Below are 21528 nucleotides of genomic sequence, written 5' to 3'. Positions count from 1 at the left end.
ACTCACCTCCACAAGTGAGAGTGAGGGATAATGCTAGCCATCTGGTCTTTAATAAACTCATCATTCTCTATACCTCTGAGAATCAACATTTTATGTCCATACAGGAGGCTAGCATTATGCATTTGTAAAGTCCTTCAACACTAGGTCTGCAACATGCTCTATCGGTCTAAAGTAAAATCGTTATCATTTGACCAATCTGCTGCTTTCAAGATATCACTTTAACGTCCTCCTGCATGAAACACTTTCAATTAGATTGCTCCTCGAATTGAACATGTTGTAAATATATTCCGATCCACTCTTGCCTCACCCATAGAACTCTTAACCCATCATGCAGTTGTAGCCGTAGATACTCCACCGTATGATTGCACATAAGATATCAATAACTGACCCACTCCTTCACCTATGTTCACTCACTCTTCCCTCATACTTCTTTATACATCTCAAAACTGCACAACTTTGGATGTTCATCAAATCTTGGAAAAAAGACTGATTTTGTCATAGTCTTAGTTATTTTCCTTATCTCAAACTACACGCCATGCGGCTGATGAAATCCACATGACACCTCCCGTGCTCTTGCATCTGAAACCCTTTTAAATGAATTCATACAAAGTAAAGGGTTTTTTTGTATAATTTTTTATTACCAGTTCAAAGAACTATACAGCAACCAATAATCTGGAGCCAAATATACGATCACATCTCATTAAGCCATTTCAGAAATCAATCAACTTTCCCCTCCCTCCCTCCCTATACAAAGTAAAGTTGCTGACTTCCACAATAAAAGTTTGGTTGACAAATACTTGTTACCTAGCCATCTTTCAAATAAAGAAAAAACCCAACCAACATCCCAAAGAGTATTGTACCTTGCTCCAGGGGGGTTCTTAATTTGTACTCCCTTCATCACTCTACAGACTACCAGGCTTCTTCCCATGGATAACCCATCTACAAGAGAATGACCAGCTGCTATTGCTGATCTATAGCAATTCACTGTCCTATAAGTCAAACCTTTCCCATACATTCTGCACAAAATTTGCAATCATAATCTCATCAGCCTCAACGAGATCCAAAACCCTTTCCATGCACCAGTGTACCCAAGTGCTTCATGTACTCTTATTATCGTCTCCTTGTTCCTGGTGCCCATGACCCGTACAACAACTCCAAAGCATCTCCTGATAACAGAGCAAATCTTTCTGATGTCCTTAAATGTTCCAAACTAGAAGGTTGAGCACCCCTGAATCTACCAGAGGATGCTCCTCTCTGTATATGCCCTGTGAAAGCCCCTTGCAAGACTCTCAACAGAGGCTCATCTATTACCAATTCCATCACTGACGGATACTAAGCTCGCATCACTCAAAAGGGTGACACTAACATCAATTTGCATTTGTCCCCCCCACCTGCATCAAAACTCTCTGAATCATTGTTTTCGGAGGGAACGCATAAACCATCATGTCCTGCCAATTGAGACTGAATGCATCCACTTCCACAGCACTTGGATCTGGCCTACAACTCACATACCTTACCATTTGATTAGTCAAATGAGATGGAAGCAAATTCACCTCCAATGGACCCATTCTACTCTGAATTTCTGGCAAAGCTTTCGGCATCAGCTTCCAAGCATTGTAATCGTTCAAATGATGAGACTTCCAGTCTGCTATTAAATTTACCATTCCAGGCAAATACTGCGCTCTCATGTTTATCTAGTGCTCCATGCAAAATTCCCAAAACTCCAATGCTAATTCCGAAAGTCTCTTTGACCTGCTGCCTCCCAACTTGATTATGTAAGTCACAGCAGAAATATATTCAATTTTCAACCGGACAGTGCAACCTTGAACTTGTTCCCACAAACGTTAAATCGCTAACTCTTCTGCCTTCATCTCAAGCAATTGATATGATCTGGACTCCATCTCTCTCCCGTCACCTGTGTATCTAATCTGGCCCCCAACCTATATTGCTCACATTTGTTTCTAAAACATAATCTGGGGATGCACCAAAGATCGCTTAGCCATTCCAGGCCTGCACATTTTCTAACTACTAATTCAATTCCTCCTGTGCCTCTAATGTCAACTTCACTTTCATCTCCATACCACAATCCTCTGGTTAAGTTTGATTTATTGAGACATTGCAAAGCATTGTAATTCAGAGACCCTAACAATATTACTTGAATGGATGATGACAGTAATCCAATCATCCTCGCTAACTCTTTCAAACTCACTTCCTCCCTCTTCAATAACCCTCTCACTTGTCGTTTTATCAGAGTAAGTTTTCTCTCTGGTAACTGCAACTGAGCTTTCACTGAACCTAAGAGCTCCATCCTTTGCGATGGCTCTTCAATAGACTTTTGCTGATTTATTACAAAACTCAACTTTTCTAACGTGATCTGTGTTATAAGGCTGTGCTCCTTCAATACCTCTGTATCCGGATTCAAAATATAGTCCAAGAAAATTATTAGTCTCACTCCTCTCACCCGGAGTTAAGCCACTACTGATCTAAGCACCTTTACAAAAACACCAGGGTGCTGACAAAAGGCCAAATGGAAGACCAGTGTACTCATATAACTGCTTATTCAATCTGAATTGCAGATACCGCTGACTTACTTGCGTAATTGGTACTTAAAAGTAAGCGGCCTTCTAATCAATGTTTACCATCCAATCTTTGTCTACCAAAATCTCTCTTAACAGATGGATCCCCTCCATAAACCACTAATTCGGATATTTTCAATTTATTACTGGCCTCCATCCTTTGTATATTTTTAATCCACTACAAAGAGTGCTCACAACCACTTTCTGATCCTCCATTACCTTCAATATGGCCTCTTTTACCAACATTCCATGAATCTCTTCTGCCACAATTTTCTGCTCTCCTTGGAAATAAAATCTCCCTGGGTTCCTTCCTCTGAAAGGGGGTTGACTGAATCACATAATCCTTTACTGCTTCCAACACACAAGAGACATTTGTTATGGTCTCCCAGGCATGGAAGAAATCCTTCAACCTCCCTCCTGTGTTTCTCTTGATAGAACGAACAACACTCGTCATACTCGCCTTGTCCTGAATATGATCCTGCTTGGGACCCTAGAGATCTCCCTCTTGCCGATCGGTTCCTTCCACCTCTCCCTCTTTGAGGATAAAAACTTCCTGAGTAAGTTTCCTCTGAAACCTACACTAACTTGACCATAGCTGCCTCCCTAGGCATATGGGCCACAGAGTAGATTCAGCCGAAAATGTACCCTGCCGTATAAATTCGGTTCCAAATACTTTCCTTATGTATGTGCCTTGCGTAGGGCCATGAAGATCTGGACATGCTTTCCCAAAGACTTCACTAAACCTTCTACAAATAAAATGCCCTTGAACTCTTCACTTGCTTCTTTTTAGGCCAAGTCCCCTAACTTTGGATTAATCCTGAACAAAACAGCATTACATCTCTCTACAATGAGGCCGGTGTTACCTAGTAAGCAAATTGCCCTTTTGCTCCAGCCTCTCACCAGATTACTATGCAAATCTGTGCCATTCAAGTAGGCTTCCTCCACCATGTCAAGAATTCTAGCAACTGGACCCAGAACATCGAGTGTATCCTTACATTGTTTTACGGACCTTTCCAAGGCCTCCCGGGTCTAAATTGTTGGCCGTCGTTTCCTTTACCTTAATAACAGGTCGAGAGTACTCTGCCCTCATTAGATTTTGTTAATTCCTTTCTAATGGCCTCTCTTATCCAAAACTTGATATAATTAGCAACATGAGCCAATGGCCACCTCTCTGCACTATGAGGGAAAGATTGAATAAAGCCTGCCCCAAAGGATCTCTAGCTTCTTTCTTTGTAATCTTACTAGAACTCTCAATTCCAGAAAACTCATTTACCCAATAATCATATTTTAAACCAAGGATGTACTCGTCAATGTCAACGTCCAAATCCTACTCCATCCAATTAGGCTGCATACCCCTCTCCTTCACAGGGTTCACCTTCCTTCCTTTCGTGGAGCTTTGGAAACCTGATTGTGAGTCGCTTGAAACTCCAAGTTCTGCTTCTGATATATCAGTACCATTTCTATGTTTTTTTTAAAGATTTACCTCCGGGTCCTCTACTTTGTGTTCCATCCTCCTCTGACAATGACCAAAATTCGTCCTCATCCACTAAACTACCTTTCCTTTTACCTTCTTTCAACAATGTGTTTACGGTTTCCTGTACCTTATTCCCAGTTTCTTTAATAATCAACCTCCTACTGACCTCTCCGGCACATCCTGAGATGAAATCATATTTTTCTCAGCCATCCTTAACAACTCTCGTACCTAATACTACAATTATTCTTCATCTATTTATACTTTTTATAATCACCTGCTTTGTTGAAACTAATTTCCCAATAAAAACGTGTTTTCTCTGCACTTCTTCACTCACAAGATGCCTTCTGGATGCTCCCAGTGAAGCTGTCCAAGATAACAAGTGCTGGGCTCCAACCCTCCCCGGAGACCGCTATGCACCAGACTTTTCTTCGAAATATAATTGCCAAAGACGCCTCATTGGTTTGGCCAGGCTCAAGGTGCACTTTAGGCCCCATACCAAAAGAAACAATTACAGAGATGGTGAAAACCCCAACCAACTCACAAGCACTTACTAGCCAGACCATTCTCATGAGGACCAATGCCAGAATGCTTGGGGTACCCCTGTTTGCTGCCGCTGAGGGGACCAAGAACACTCACAGGTAAGGTTGCTTGGATCCAGCGGTAACGCCTTGTGTCCCCATGGGCGACCTCCTAAGATTTTTGAGTCGTGTTGGGAGAGCGCAAGGGACAATAGCCCTCTCAGACTTAAGTGGAAACTGATTTTAACCAGTGTCAGAATGTCTTTTTGAAGCCATGCTGCACATCACCCAAGTCTCCCTGATGTGCTGTAAACTGAGGAGCTGACTCTGTGGGGGCTCCGAGACCTCTTTGTTCTGTTATTTATTTAACTGCAGTCATTGGGATATTGAGCCTCTCCTAAAACTAATCTGCTTGTCAAGACAGGCAAAACACAGAGTAAGGAAAGGCAGGAAAAGCTATTTTATGCTAATGGCACTGCTGGCTGATTTGGCTCAATACCACAGTGGCCGTAATTAAAGAATTAGCAAAAAACAAAGAGGTCTCGGATCTCCCACAGAGTTTGCCAGGCCCGGACTGGCCATAGCGGGCACCGGGCAATCCCCCGGTGCGCCGCACGGGTGGGGGCCAGTTTTGGTCCCACGGGAGCCGTTTTTGTTACAGGGCCAATTTGCTGCAAAATCGCCCCTGTACCAAAATCGGCTGAAAACCGGCCCCGGCAAAGAGCTCGGCGGAACCTCGACAAGATACCCCCATCCCCCCCCCCCCGGCACTTTGCAGGGCCGGTTGTGGTTCCCAGTCCGGCCCTGAAGTTTGCTCCTGCACCATGATTTCAGACAGGCCTGTTCTCTCACTGTATGTGACCTTCAGTGTGTGTGGAAACATTACAAACAGAAAAACGTACCTTTAAATCTTATGACTGTGCACACAGTTATGTGTGTATAGAGCAGGGGGTCTCCAACGTTTTCTGTAGCGAGCGCTACTTCTTGTCACTTAAAAATATCATGAGCTTCCGCCTCATATATGGGTGTTAAAGAAGGGTACATAAAGTCCACGTAACTTAAAGACCGCCCCTAGATTGTCCCAGTTCTGCTCCAGTGACCATACAGCACTAATGCCACATGAGCTATATAACAAATGTTAACTTGAGGGGTCCCCAAGGATTAGTTTTGTTCATTGTTTATGATTCGCATCGAGCAGTGAGAGACTAATTTAGACTTATATCCTCATTATCGTGCAACACATAAGAAGACACTGCACATTTTGAGAGTTAGGGCCTGAAGGACCACCAGCAACAATACATTTTGTAAGGCCCATGCAAATTTCTTAGCTTTCTTTAAGTAAACCTATCTCGACAGAGACCGGCACACTGTACAGCAGTCATACAGTAATGACACACACATTAATGTGTGCTTTGGGAAGCTAGGCATGCTTTAAATAAAAGAAGTAGAACCGAAGAAAGGCCAAAATCAAACACTGATGGATGAAAGAGCGGGGAAGAGAGGAATGAGAGGAAGAAATAAACATGAAGTGGCAGGAGAAAAAGGAAATGTGAGAAAGAAAAAGGAAGCAAGAGACAATGAGAGAAAGAAACTAAGAGGAGGAAGAAAGAAATACAAGAAAGCCAGTGAAAAAGAGAGACAACCAGAAAAAGATACAAAAAGAAAAATAGTAAGAAAGAGGAGTGAGACAGAAAGGAAGAGAAAGAGGCATGGTAAAAGTATGAGAGAGAGAAGGAGAACGTGGGGACTGAGAAAAAAGGAGAGGAAAGAAGACGAGAAAAACAAAAGGGGAAGAATGAGAGATGACATGAGAGAAGGCAGAATAAAGAACAAGAATAAAAAAGGAGATAAACAAAGGAAGAAAAAATAAACTAAACAAAACTAATAAGGGAGAAAAGGAAAAGAAAGATAGAGGAAGAAGTGAAAGTAGATGAAAAAAAAGAAAGGTAGAAAAAATGTACCACAAAGACGAAAACAACAAGTCAGGAAGAAAAAAAAGCGAATGACAAAGGAAAGGAGAGCAAGTAGAGCACAAGTCGAGAAGGAAAGGTAGAAAAAAGTAGAGGGAGAAACAAAAAATAATGAAAAAAGAAAATCAAAAAGAGGTCATGGCATGACAGCAGAAGGGAATGAAACAAGAAGAAAAAAGTAACAGAAAAGAGACAAAAGGGAAGAAAGAAGTGAAAGAAAGAAAGTAATTGAAAAAGAAAGACAGGAAGAAAAGAGAAAGGAGACAAATAAGAGAAGTTGACATACAAGCTGAGAATGGAGGAAATAAGAAAGAAGGAGAAAAGAGAAAGTGGGGAGAATCAAGAACAAACAAGCATTGGCATAGCTAATAGGTCTCACCTTTGGGACCTTATAAGTGTTTAGTTATCCAGTACAATATCCTTGGCGCAACAACATCAACTGTTGCCTGGCTGAACACTTCTAAGGTCCCAAAGGCAAGACCTATTGGCTATGCCAATGCTTGTTTTTAGCATAGTTACAGATGGCTCTGCCAGTGCACACCCATCCTGCCCAAAGGCAGTGACACCCACGCTCAGCTCATGCAACTCAATTCTGACTTACATAAATGTCTTCTATTGTAGCATATGAGAGAATGGCTCTACCAAAGTCCCTAAAACATGACCTGGTGTACTGAGACCCATAATGCATCTAGCTTCCACTCTGCATAAATGTCTTCTATTGCAGTGGACTTTCAAATTCCTCACAAAGGCATTGTGAAAATACTTCTTGAAGCTCCTGAGCCAGCTTCCAAGAAACCGCTGGGGTTCTTTCTGGGTCTTACAGAGATGCCTAATTTGTGAGTGAATACTCTGCTAAAGTGGAACCTTGTAGATCATTATTGGAAAAAAATGTCAAATTTGAATTTGTGAGCAGAGGAAAATCTGCCTTCGAACTGATTAAAGAGGAAATTGTGGATGCACCTTGTTCTAAACCTTTGGTTTTAGGGAGGCAATGTATTGGCTGCTGTTGATGCAAGCAAGAGGGGGTTGGGGGCTGCATTGCAACAATGAGATTTTCAAAAAGAGTGAGAAATAGCTTATGGGTCTATGGATTTGCATGAAGTAGAGAGATAGAAGAGAGAGGCAACCTATGTCCAATAAGAGAGGGATGGTTTCTCACAGTACACTCTGAGAGGCAGATCTAGGGCAGATTAAATTTCACAGTAAGCAAGGATAACCACTTGCAAAGTGGTCTAAGCCTGTTAAAGTGGCCAAAGTCTTTAAGCATGCTGTCAGAGTTGCTGATGGCAGTGTGTAGGTACAACTGTTAATCCCTAAGAGATGGATAGAGTGTTAATATGCATTGGTGCTTCCAGTGATTCGGATCATAGTGAGTCAAATTCAGATCACTGTGGTTTGAGTACGCCTTAGAGAGACGACTTACAACATCCATTGCTTAGCTGTAGTAATATGTTTGAGCAAGTTTATTTCCAATTTCTTAGGTGATTTGGATATGCCCGTCTGTGAAACAGGAGTGATACATAGCACCAAGAATTGGAAGCTTTAAGGTAGATTGGAAGAATTAGTATTGTCTTATAGGGCCTCCTTTGTCACCTTGTTGTGTATGGTGTCTATTTTATTTGTTATTTCCTTTGTGTTTGTTTTGTTGAAGGCAAGGTGTGTGGTAGGGGGTTCCTTAAAAATGGATCAGTGAATGCAGAAATGTTAGCTGAATGTGGTTTGTTTGATGATGTTTAGAACTAAGGTGGAATTTAGAATGTGGTTCAAGAGAGAGTCAATTAGTTCTGCTGGGTATCTGCTCCTTTGTCACTTTGCTGACTTGTGCTCTTTTATTACTGGTTGTCTAGATACATTTTCACATCCATTTTCCTGACTATGGTGTTTCCTTGATCAACCATTGTTCAAATACATACATCGGACTTTATGGTAATTAAAACAACTTTGTGCTTATTGTTTATCTCGACCTTACATGTAACTATGTTGCCATGCTCTAAGAACTGTGTAACCTTTGTAATGATGTAACCTGTAACTATGATCTGATGCTCATGTAAAGCGCTCTGATACCTCCGGGTCTAGCCAGCGGTATATAAAACTTTAGAAATAAACTAGTCCGATGTGCTCTGGTCCACATGTCTGGCTTCTGTGCGTCGGGACATCTGACCTCAGCCTTTGAATGCACAGCAAACGTGACGAGTTAAGAACAAGATTTACAGGGTTGTTTACAGACCGGGAGCACTCGTAAGGATTAGACAGCGCCTGACATTTGCCCTCAGTCTTTGAATGTCCAGCAAACATGACGAGATACAAGCCCGATTTAAAGGCCTGTTTACAGAAAACGAGTTTGTGGAAGAAGACCGTAAATACGGTTTAGGAAACGGGATGGACAAACTGAACCTGCACAGCTTAAAGCAAAAAAAGCTAGCAAATGGAAAGCATGCAATGCAAGTTACAAACTGCAAAGCAAATAGCATGCAACAGGTGGAATGCATTCCTTGGTCAACTTTCTGAAAGTCCCCACGATGTCTTTAGCAAATGCAGATAGCTGAGCTGTCTGGTAGGCTGAGACCTAACTTGGAAATGGAAATTCATGAATGTGAGTGGTGGAAGAACACACACCATCCAATCAAAGGGAAGGCAAAGAGGCTGTGCTCCAGGAGAGGGACAAACAAAAGTAGAGGAAGGCAAGCCATCAAACAAGAAGCAGGTAAATTAGAGTGACAATTATATAAAACAACAGAAAGCAGTGTCTTTAAGCACACTGTAAGTGTTTTGGTATGTTCAATTCACGGCTGGCAGCACTAGATAGTGGTAGGGCGGGTAAACGGGTGTGGACTGCACATTTTAAACAAAATACAAAATGAGTATGTACTGACCTGACAAACGTACTCCTCGCCCAGGTCTGGTTTCTTTTTCTCGGCTCTGCCTCCAGCACAGGACCCTCAAAACTTCCTAACCAATCCTGGTGCTGCTCTCTTGCTGCTAATCAGCATCAGAGCAGCGCCAGGATTGGATGGAGTGGCCTTTCTCTTCGCTACCAAGGGCACTGGAGGCCTGGGCTTGGTCTAACCCATCTATCTTAAGACAGCAGGGTTACAGCCATTCTTTTGAAATACCAAACTTACTAAAATGAATAGAAACCGCTGTCTGTCCCGGAGTTGGAAGCAATAAACACTTTTCTGAACCCTCACCATCTACCTGAACCCTTTTTCAAAGAACCCTAAATAATATGCACTGCTGTTACAGATCAAATAAGATTGTGTGGAGTAAAAAATCGGGGTGAAAAAATATAATGGAATGTGAAAATTGTTTGTGTACGATGGTCACACTTTAAAATAATGTAATATGTATGGCCTAATCCATGTCATTGTATACCACCAGGCACTTTCACTTCATAATATAAGGGAGGAGGAAGGTTTCATGTGGGTCCCTGAAGAGATGAACATGCTGTCTACCAATGTGGGTAATGCTATAGAGTTACATAGATACCTGTTGGAAAGTTTAAAGGATCCTAAGGTTAGACCTTTCCCTGTCATAGTCCATGCTCCACTTTTCAAAGCATTGCTCAAAGACACCCATTGCTTCTTCATTTCACTAAATATCCCGTCTGGACCACGATTATCCCCTGAATCCGAAACTATAGCAAAAGATTTCCAATTCTAAAATATCAATATGGTTGCCTATTTCATGTAATTGGATGTTTCTTTTTAGGTGAGGTCTTTTAACTATTTTTATATGTGGTTTTTTTTCTATTATTGTTCTATATTTGTGCCAAAATTAACTTTTTGCAATTTCATCGTTTTTCATTCATTGATTTTTCACAGTCTTAATGAAGACCGATCTACTCACAATCATTTGCGTGCAGAACATAAGAGATTTCCAGACAGTTTTATTATGATGTTCTGAGAGAACGTTGGTGGGGACGTTTGGGAACACTATACACTGAGGTGGTTGTACACAAACATGCATGTGATCACATACGTCATTCTATAAAATGTCACTTCTACTTTGCAGAAGTAAGCGTCAATGTGGAGGCTGAGCCAGAGCGGCCTGCATTGCGAGAACATTAGCCTACACCACTTCCTGTATAATCACTCGCACTGTCATCACTTCCTGTACATTGTTTGGTCTGGTGCCATTGTCGGTGGTGCACTTTGACCTCCTAATACCCAACAATCAAGGACCGTGGTGTCACTTTCTGCGCAGTAACTTCCTAAGAGGTGTATCCTGCTCCTTGAGTTGTATTAAGGGATTGACTTTGTAGAAGAGTGGTCACTCAAACTATAGCAGTACATGTCACAGAGTATAAGAGTGGCCACTCAAACTATAGCAGTACAGGTCACAGAGTATAAGAGTGGCCACTCAAACTATAGCAGTACAGGTCACAGAGTATAAGAGTGGCCACTCAAACTATAGCAGTACAGGTCACGGTGTATAAGAGTTAAACTAAAATATAGTTCTGCACCTTCACAAAAAAGTTAGGCTGTACATTGCTTTACGTAATTTCAGGAGTGAAACCTTTACCCCAGAAAATGCACTACACCAATTCTGCGTGTGGTAAATTGCAAACTCAGCCATGGTCCAAATTATTCATTTACCTCAATTACTGACTGCTGAGTTCCACGTCATAGGTAGCCTTGTGCATATTCAGCGACTTGTAAGAGACAGATAAGGGCCTCAACACAATGTACGGTTATCTTAGTTTTCCCAGCGACTTACAATAAAGAGTATGGAAACTGCAACTTAGGCCTGATGAAGAGCTGACCCTGTTCTAGGCCGAAACTATGTTTGAATTCACGAGGACCGCCTTGTATTTGCAAATAGGCCTAGATGCATTTGTCCCGCGGACTCACAGCCCCAGTCCAGCATTAAGCACATAGTTAGTGGTTAGTGAAAGTTCTTAATAGTTTCATATGCACAGTCTCATGGCGTTTCTTTTACTTTCAGTGGGCACAGACAGAAGAAATACCAAGAGAACTGAGAAAGCAGTAAGAAGGTGGCTGCAGGTATTAAGTTGATTAAGAATAGTTACTAGGGTTCTTTTCTTCTTCCGGTTCACCCTATATTCAGACTGAGTGGGTGCACTTATTTGCCAAACAGTTTACGGATAGTCAAGCAACTTTAGCATATGTAGGTTACGATGCCTGATTACTTGTGTTACACATAGGTACTGCTTACAGTTACCTACCTCGGCCATGGATGACATTCACATTGCCTATTATCCGGTTATTGGAAAAGATGTTGCTTTTGTGGAAGGCTATCCAGGAGGCTTCAAACACATAGGCTTCATATGCATGTCAAGTATGTATCCGTGTATTCTTCATAACCATCCCTCATCAACATTGTTCAGTGTACACTACCAGCACAGAGTGTGTGTTTTGGTACCTTGGAGGTTTGCGATTTCCAGGTGATCCAGAAAACTTGGAAAGGTCCCTGGGCAGACAAGGGACTTCTGTTAAAAATTGCAGTTCCCATGTGCCGCGGTGAAAGAGTAACTTTCGTTATGCAGCAAGAGAGATTTTACAGTATAGTCTGTGGACAACTTCACACTAATGAAAAATGCCCACAACAAAAACATTTGGCAATATTTATTTTCCCCAAAAATATTCAGCAGCATTTTTCCATCTAGGAATTTACTGTACAATCTTGTCGTCTTTATTGGTCCAAAACCCAACCCTGTCACAAAACATTCATTTTCCGCCATCAAAAGTAAAACTATGATTGCTCAGACTGTCTTACAAGATTATATCTTGAAAGAAATATAAGAATATTAGTTATAAAATTCTTGAAGATTTCAATATAATTTCACATAGTGTAGCAATATTATTTTTCAAAAAGTCAGCCCAAGGCTTTTTTTCATAATATTGTATAATATATAAAAAATGAAATAATCTTAACCATCGCTTTCACAGTAAGTCACTCAGGTCAGATGCCATCGGATTCCAAAACGCCATTGGTGGATTTGGTGGGTGGGCCGGAATCAGCATCAAGAAATTGTTTACATGGACAGGGGAGATAGGCCCTATGGTGTGTGGCTGCGCTTGGCATAACCTAGGCATTTTCTTAGGGGAAGGGAGTGGGTAAGGTACTGGTGGTGAGTGCAGCATCAGTGCCAAGGCTTTAAAGGACTTGTAATGGACATGACATGGAGGCCTTTTAATGAGGATGAGAATCAACCTCGTGCAGACCTCACTGCCTTGTGTGTTTGGAGGGTGGGAGATAGACCTCCATACCCGAGGCCTGGGTAGGGATGAGTAGGCCCCCATGATGTGCTGTTGGGTGCGCTATAGTGTTATGGTATAGAGTTCTGGTAAGTTAGGGCAAGTGGTCCTGTGCTGGGTGTTACATTGACTCTAGGCCTTTTGTTCAGATGACAAAGCTAAACATGTTGACAAATGTCTGGTTTACAACAATGGTTATGACTCAAGAGGCGGGGTGAATCTGCGTACTGGCTTAGAAAGGTTTGCACCATGCCTTGCACCATGTCTGACATTGACATGCGCAGTGAGAGAAGGGTTGGAAGTCAGTGGTTATAAGGGAAGGTCTTGTTGGGGATCGGGAGTGGTATGAAGAGTAAATATGAACTGTGGTTTGAAACAGACATAGTAGGTACACATCTGCAGTCCACAAAGGTTTGAGAATTTGCCACAGCCCCAGAGAGGAAATGCAGCTAAAGCAACCCCTAGGAGAGCTAAAAGTTTTATCAAAGGAAGGCATAATCAAAGGTTCCAGGGACAGATGAAAAGATGCATCAGACACCAGAGTGGGATTTATATCGGTAAAGTGCAAAAAATATACCCTTGAAAAGTTTCCAGTTGCCCTCAGAGCCATCTCCAGTCTTATGGACTGCTGGAGGAAGAGGCTCCAAGGAGGCGGTGCAAGATATATAGTGCGGCTCAAGCTCCCTTTTAGTTCTCCTATTGACAATATCCAAAATGTAATGTTCAAGTAATATACCATGTGGATCATTGCAAATGTACATCCGTCAGTCTTGGTGGGAAATAGCGTTGATATATCCCAAATGCAAATCTGGGTCCGTAATGTGAAATAAGAGGACCTCGTCTACAGCATTGTACAAATCCAAAGCATTTCCGCAGTCACGAACCAGTTCCATAGGATTCACTTGAGCCCTATAAAAAAGAAAAAACAAGAGTCCTAAGATGTACTGAACAACCTTATTATCATTAAAAACAATGTACTGTGTAAATACAAATACTTTCAAACATGTTGCATTTAAGTAGAGTGTAAAGCCTCACGCTTTGGACCAGACAAGCTCCTTGGACTGCGGGACAGAAGACTGCTCTGGATTGTGGCTAGCCTAGAATTCCGTAGTCAATCCATCCCATTGGGAGCTAAATACATTGTTCCAAGTAGACATAATTGCCTACTCCTGGGTATTCTGCCAAACTTTGGAATATTTCATGAGCTCCTCCTAAGAAATGTCAGTAAACGCATAAGATGTTAGTCCATATGGTGATTTAAATATAATTGAATTACCCCATTTCTCATTTTTAAATAGGTGGTGTGGTGTAATGCTCCCTGTGCAGGCCATTTTTCAGGATCATTTTAATATTGTGATTAGATTAGAACATTTTTTACAGGTTCCTTTACTTTTCCGATCAATCATCCCTGTTCAGGATTTAAAGGGTAGTGGGGGGAATGGCTGTGCTCTACTCATTATACTGCACTTTAGATCTTGTGTATCCAGCATCAGAATGCTCTGTCCTTCCTGCAGGCAGAGGAGACTTTATGGTGTTTTGGGAATGTGCGCACCCCTCCGTCCATGTGTGATTTACTGGGGCCAATCTCCCATTGTGGTGTTGCTGCGCCTAACTGTGGGATAGATCTGGGATTTCCTGTTTGCGTGCTTGTATGCTGGCTACGTGCTACCTCACCTATGACCTGTCCATCAGTAACCTTGGGCCTGGGTCTCAGGGTCTGCCTAACCACATATTTCTGAGTCAGGGTTGATGTGTAGTTCACGATGGGTGAATATGTAAAAAAAAAAAGATGCGACCACTGACAGTGTTGCTCCACCTCTCCTAGGTATGTTTCTCAAAAGCTTTGATGTCGGCCAACTTCATCAAGATCAGCGGCTGGCAAGCATAGAGGTTATCCCCAAGGAGAACAAGCTGCCTGATGACAGTGCCTCCTACATTCCCATATCCCTGCCAAATGCAATGATATAGACCTGCTTCTCGCAAAACCTTTGGCTTCACCATTGGTTTGGTAGATCAGATCCCTGATTCATTCTGTTCAATCCGGATTTATGCCAAGAAGAAACACGGAGCTCAATCTGCAGAGGTTACATGAGATACTGGGACAAGCGTCTGACATCCGTGAGGACACGCTGGTGCTGTCCTTAAACGTACAAGTGGCATTTAATACTGTGGAATGGCCCTTTATGTACACAGTCCTAGAAAAGATGGGCTTCGGTCCCAGTTTTATCTGCTGGGTCCAATTGTTATATTCGGGACCTCTAGTGCAGATTGTAGTGAAATGCGGCACATCGGCACAGTTTCCTTTTTGGAGGGGCACCAAGCAAGGCTGTCCGCTCTCCCCCTTGACCTTTGCCCCGATATTGGAACCACTTGAAGCCTGGATCCGTAGCGCTCCTTAGTCAAGGTATTGAGCTGGACCAAATCTCCCTATATGGAGACTAAATCATGTTGTATGTAGCCGACCCCTCCACCTCACTGCCCATAGTCAAGGGATTGAGGTGGACCAAATCTTACTATATGCAGACGATATCATGTTGTACGTAGCCGACCCCTCCACCACACTGGACAGAGTAGAACATATATTCGCCCTCTATCGCAAGTACTCTGGCTACACCATCAACTAAACTAAATAGCTGATCTATGCCCTTCACAGGGTCCTCCTGGTACTCCCTGATAATTGTAGGGTGGAGGTGGTCACAGATGGATTCCGCTACTTCGGCATATTTACTATGAGAGATCCGGTCGCTTTCTATACACCCAACCTTGAAACCTCATTGCTGCACTTGTGAAGAGATGTGAAACACTGGAAAACTCTACCTCTATCCTTCCTGGGGAAAGCGGCTTGCTTTAAGATGATGAGCCTCGTGCGATTGTTATACACACTCCAAAACACACCCTACCCAATATCACAGCCCAATTTCTGCACCATAGATAGCGAGGTCTATGCGCTTCTTTGCGACCAGGGTCCAACTCGCATATCGCTCCAGAAACGGACATGGGGGGGAGGGGGGAGTACGATGGGGGAATAGTCTTTCCACACAAAATACTACTGGACATTCCAGCTCATGGTTGTCAATCACTTGGTGCACCTTCCCTGGGGCGAGCTGGCCTAATGAATGGACAGGAGAAATTGCAACCGGGGGGCTACCAACAGGCTTTCTATGGAGGGGCGACCTGTACTCCCCACTTTGACCCAACAGCCATCACTGTCCCCTTGTGGCATGGGGCACTAACCGACATGGGCTGGGGGGGGGAATGAGGATTTTGATCACACAAGCTACACCCCTGTGGAACACAGCACATCTTGGAACTCTTGCTCGCCAGAGGGGGTATGACAAATGGGATCTTATAGGCCTGTTTCCGAGAGGGGGATATGAAGAAAAACTGCAAGGTGCTCCCCTATACCAAACTGCAAAATGACTATCATTTGGCGACCAAGGAGGCCTAGGGATACTTGTAGGTCCGTTATGTCCTGTATAAAGTGATCCCACCCTGGGGAAGCCCTTTCCAAGTCCTCCCCGCTAGAGAACAGATTACTTGAAGAATACTTACCCAAAAAGGCGATCTCCCTCACACATCAAAAATTGTTAAACAACTTTCCAGACACTCTGATCCGACTGCTGGAAGCTTGGGAGAGAGATCTGTGTGGTGTGGAGGAGGATGAGTGGCCTGAGGCCTTCGCTCCCCCACATGAGATGGCCATATGCTCACGCTTCTGCCTCGTTCGGATCAAGATCCTTCTTAGGAGTTATTATGTAGCAACAACACTACTGAAAATGAGTAAAGTGGATGAGGCACTCTGCCCCAAAAGGTGTGGACAATAGGTACATTTTACCACATGGTATGGGACTGTCCAGTGCTGCAGCTGTATTGGGCGGCAGTGGTGACCTGCATTACAAGTGTGTGTGGTGGTAGATTAGAGCCCTAGGAGAAGTGGTGGCTCAAACATTTGGGGTGACACAGTTGTCACCCGCATGGACCGCCTCTGGGTCACTTTGGGACTGATGGTGGCCAAACGGAACGTATTGAAACTTTGGGGGGTTGCGATTGTACCACAGTTGGGAGACTGGAAAAGAGACAGACTGGTGCATGCAGGCAGAGAAGGCAGTCTTTAAAAGTAGAGGGTGTCCGTACAAATGGACCAAGTTGTGGGGAAATGGAATGATTATTGGGGACAACCATGTGCTCCTGTATTGCATACCCCTTCAAATATTTGGGAGCTAGGGGGGCTAGAATCGAGTGTAAATTTTAGACTCACAGGAGATGGGCCAAGGGGCGGGTAAATGAGAAAGTTTTCGTCGATATGTATTGCAAAGTGCCACTGTACTGTCGGTCATTATGCTATTACTTAATGTCACCTGGTTTTTCTTTTTGATTTTTGATCTACATACTAATAAAAAGAATAAAAAAAAAAAGATGAGATTTTGTTTTTATACATGAATGTATCGTTATTCATATTGACATTGACTTTCTCAATATTAAAAAGCACATCGGGTGAAAGCGGAAAAACAAGCATTGGCAAAGCCAATAGGTTTCGCCTAGGCAAAGTCTATTGGCTTTGTCAATGTTTGTTTACATGTTGCACAGCTTCTGTGCCACATGACTAAGTAAAAAAAAAAAAGCAATATGACACCGCAAGCATTGACTGCGTCATCGTTTTTTGGCAATACTGGTTTTAGATGTTGGCAGGTTATTCATTTTGAAGAAAGTCAAGGATAGTTTTTAGTTTTAGGAATTTTTTTATGTTATGAGTCACATTGCAAATGAAAAGCAAAAATCAAGTATAAATTAATTCATTTAGCAATGTATCCATAGTTTAGGGATTCCCCAAAAGAAGCTGGCTAAAATGATATTTCACATAAATTAATGTTGAAGCAGGCACACCCCTACACATCACAGAAGCAATATATATGTGTACCTGACACTATATACTCTGCGTGTGTTAACTTTATTAATGTAAAGTGAAGCACTAAATACATATCACTGAGGTGTATAAACTGTACAAACTAGAGATTTATATACACGTGTTCTAATGTTTAGCTTAACGAAGATTTGTAGTTCTCATTCACATTTACACTTGTATTTCAAGATACACTGCATTTATTAAAAGTACATTGCATACATAATCATGAACTTATTATTCATGCTTTGCATTTAGTCTGACATATTGCGTGCACATATAATCATGTATTTGAAGTGCATACACTGGTGGCTCCTCCGCTAATGCAGAGGAGCGTCGCTCCACTGCTCAAAAATAAAAATAAAATGATAATAACGTGCTGTTATCATTTGATTTTCCCTATTGCAGTCGGTGGGCAGGCGGGGCTGGCCAGAGCATGGGAGAAGTGGTGTACACTCCCTAAGTATGATGAACTGTTTGGACGGCCCTTTTGGGCCGACCAAACAGTTCATGCGCACTTTGCATGTTCCTACCCGGCTGCATTACACAGCCTGGTCAGGGACATGCACAGGTTCCCTGTTCCAGTCTGAGCGCTGATCTATGGCACGGAGGCACAAGTTACTACTTGTGTAACGATATATCTGTAAGAGACATTAGTTAGTATTAGATTCCTTACCTTAGAATATCTCCAGTCTGACGCCTGGGGATATTCTAAGGTAAGGAATCTAATACTAACGTGTCTCTTTCAGATACCAATCACAATGCTGCACAGCAGAGTTGTAATAGGCTCAGGGGAGCCTGTCTGCCCTGCTGCTTCCAGGTGCTGCCGGCCAGGACAGGGAGATGAAGAGGACGAGGACGGAGGCAAGGCGGAGGCCGGCCGTTAAAGGCAGGTCCATTTTTTTATTTACATTCCAACCTCCGGAACAACCCCCACAGGGAGCAGCCGTTACTGAGTGCACATTCAAAATTATTAACCAAAGTTAGCCTGACGAGGCCTTTATTTCTTAACCTGAAATAGATTTTTCCAGTTCTGCATGTTTTTTTCCTTTGCAGGTGCATTTTCGTAATTTCATAGCTAGATAAAGGAGTAATGTGTATTAAAGATAATGAGGCCTGAGAAGAGAAAACTTGTCAAGAACAGGATGATTTAACAAGCAGAAGATACCTTCTATTCATCGTGTACCAGGAACGAAGGTGCTGAAGTTTAACTTGCTTGTTCGAGCTCTGTGGGATGGGAAAAATCAATGGATGTTGCAGATGCACACTGTGAGAAAGAAAAATAATTGGGGTTTCTGGCGACGTGTAAGGAGAAATGGATACTACTCGAACTTTCTGGTTTTAATTCGTGTTCACACTGTTAGAATTTTAGCAGATCACTTTTGACCTTGAGAGGTACAGACCTCTCTGCTTCCTTTTGCCCTTACAAGTGTGTAACTTCATGCTAAACACCGATTCCCATTTTCAGAAAACGTCTACTGGAGTCTTCACTATGCTGTCACCTTCCTTCCTTTATTCCCGAATCCTTTAAGACCCTCTATTCTGAACCTTCTTTATTCCAGCTTAGAGCCTGGATTAGATGACCCTTAAATCTGTTCATGTTTAGAAAGGAAAATGAGTGTTTCTTTAGGGAATGCCAATTTATGTTTCTAGGTATCTGTATTGCCTTGATAGTACTCTTTGTATGTCTTATGCTACTGAGACTGAACCTATTCCGGCGTTTTAGCTTGCCAATTAGGATTCTGAATCTTTATGATGAGATCTTGATATGCACCAATATTGTATTGATTACTAAATTGTAATAAACCTACTAAGCTGTACCTACTGATTCCAGGTCCTCATTGTGTGGCCAAATGGGCCACACGAAAGTTAAATTGTAAATTTGTTGTTAACTCCCCTGCCTCTCAGTCATCTAAAAGGATCCATTGAATAAAGACCGACCTCCGCTTCCATACACATCCTCAGTGTGCTCTAGGTGTGCATAGTGTAATATGTCTAAAAATGTAGCAAGCCCATTAAAAAGAAGTTTAAACCTAAATTGGCCTAATAAATTCATTATTTTGCTTCATTTCAAGAGATTAAGAATTCTGCCACTCCAGTTTCTTTGCCTTACCTTTCAAGAACTCGGCTACTGAAGTGCATTCTGATATTCGTAGTTTTAATTTTCAAATTAGATGCAGCTAGTAGGATGAGAAGCGATGTGGAAAGCCAGGAGATTAGTTGCAATGGTTGGTTGCCCTTTTGCAGCAAACATCGGTAGTTGTAGGACCGTATTTTGCGTCATGAGTCCCGACTTACAATTTGTTTTTTCAAGTTATTGCTCATGGAGACGGATAATAAACAATTCTTTGAGGACACGGCCATGAGGAGAAAAATTGCCAGGTCAAGTGTCCTCTGCATCAGGGGGCAAGCAGCCCTCCGATTAAGTATTTATTTTCATGACTGTTAAAGGAAAAAGCTTCCCATAATACTTCTAAATCATGTGGAATACACTAGGCAACATTTATTTCCAGTTTATCTCATATGTCTCCTCAAGAATTTGGCTATTCTTAGACAAATTACTGCAACCATTCCCAAGTGAAGATGGGGTTTGTTTTGTCGCTGCTCCTTTTACGACCCCTTCCAGCACTGCCTGCTATAGTTACTGGCATCACACGTGGGAGCCACTGTGGTCTGCATAACAAACACACCATCACAGACAGCAGGAAGAGGGAAGGAGGGCAGGAGGGTTACAGGGCAAGCAAGGATGTGGTGGGGGGGGGAGAACCACTATAAACAACTAAATGTCTACTTTTAGTACAATTTTAGATAACTAAAAATGGCAAGTGTTGCAATACATAAATAGCTCACTGACGCACTATGAACTAATTTAGGAAATCAGTGAATTCCCATGACTGACACAAACTGTATACAGATGTCTGAAGCACGTTTGCTGCAGGGCAATTTATCAGCGTGTGCACCCACAATTTAAGTCAGCTGAATGATGTTATTTGTGATAAGTAAATCTTACTAGCAAACATGGATGAAAGAACGGGCAGCGGGAGGTAGAAAAACACGAGGGACATGTGGGAAGCAACAACAGGGGGGCTATGTGATAGGGAGCACCTACAATGGTCAGTGGGAAGGGGTGGGGTGGCGAAAGCAAGATGTGGGCGGGGGAACATGACTGCAGAGACATGCACTGTCAAAGAGGGCATGTCAAAAATTTAAAAAGTAGTACGTGGAGGAGCCTGTGGACAGTGGAAGGACACTGGCCACAGACTACAAACTGTACTTGGTCCAAGCTCTGCCACAACGCTGAAGCCCAAAAAGGTAGCAGGAAGGTACAGGAGGCGCTGACCAATCAAATTCAAGGTAACAAAAGCAACGTGGGAGCCAACCAATGGTAAGTACCAGTAAGTAAAGGGCGGGCTTTGGGCCCATTTTAAGATTTTTTTTCGAATAAAAGATTTTGCAAGCACAGCGCAAGCACTGTGAAGTCGAACCCTAAAAAGCAATATGACGCAGTCAACGATGGCTGTGTCGTAGCCCTTCCCTTTTTGTTTTATTTTCAACCATGCTGCATAGTAGCCATGCTGCTGTAAAACATGGTTAAAAAAACATTGATAAAGCTCAATAGCTCTCGCTTTGGCAAGAGCTATTTGGCCTTGTCAATGCTTTTTTTGTGAGGAGGAGCGTTCCGGTGGGACTAGGCAAGCAAAAAAGGTGGGAGATAGAAACGGAGGAAGCTACAACAGGCAATCAATGAAGGGGCAAGCAATAACGGGGCAAGCAACGACACAAGAGAAGGGAGGGGGCAAGCAAAAACAACTAGCAAGCAACAATGCAAGATGGAGTTGGAGGGAGGGGGAAGTAACAACAACCGTGCAAGC

General features: G+C 42.6%; 1 protein-coding gene across 2 annotated transcripts in view; it reads right to left on the bottom strand.

Moving 5' to 3' along the window:
• Window positions 1-12108: 12108 nt before the first annotated feature.
• The window catches only part of P2RX4 (purinergic receptor P2X 4), a 232358-nt gene continuing 222938 nt past the window's right edge, over window positions 12109-21528 (bottom strand). Inside the window, exons 12-13 of one of the 2 annotated variants that reach the window (XM_078667503.1) lie at window positions 18825-18923; window positions 12109-13665 (exon numbers count right to left, since the gene is read on the bottom strand). In XM_078667503.1, the coding sequence (XP_078523629.1) occupies window positions 18864-18923 (60 nt within the window). In that variant the 3' untranslated portion in view covers window positions 12109-13665; window positions 18825-18863. The remainder of the gene's footprint in view (window positions 13666-18824; window positions 18924-21528) is intronic. The other variant, XM_078667502.1, reaches the window with a different exon arrangement.

The sequence above is a fragment of the Lissotriton helveticus genome, chromosome 11 (assembly GCF_964261635.1).
Source record: "Lissotriton helveticus chromosome 11, aLisHel1.1, whole genome shotgun sequence".
Classification (NCBI taxonomy): Eukaryota; Metazoa; Chordata; class Amphibia; order Caudata; family Salamandridae; genus Lissotriton; species Lissotriton helveticus.
The sequence above is the reverse complement of the archived record's forward strand: the minus strand, read 5'-3'. Positions and strand labels throughout refer to the sequence as shown.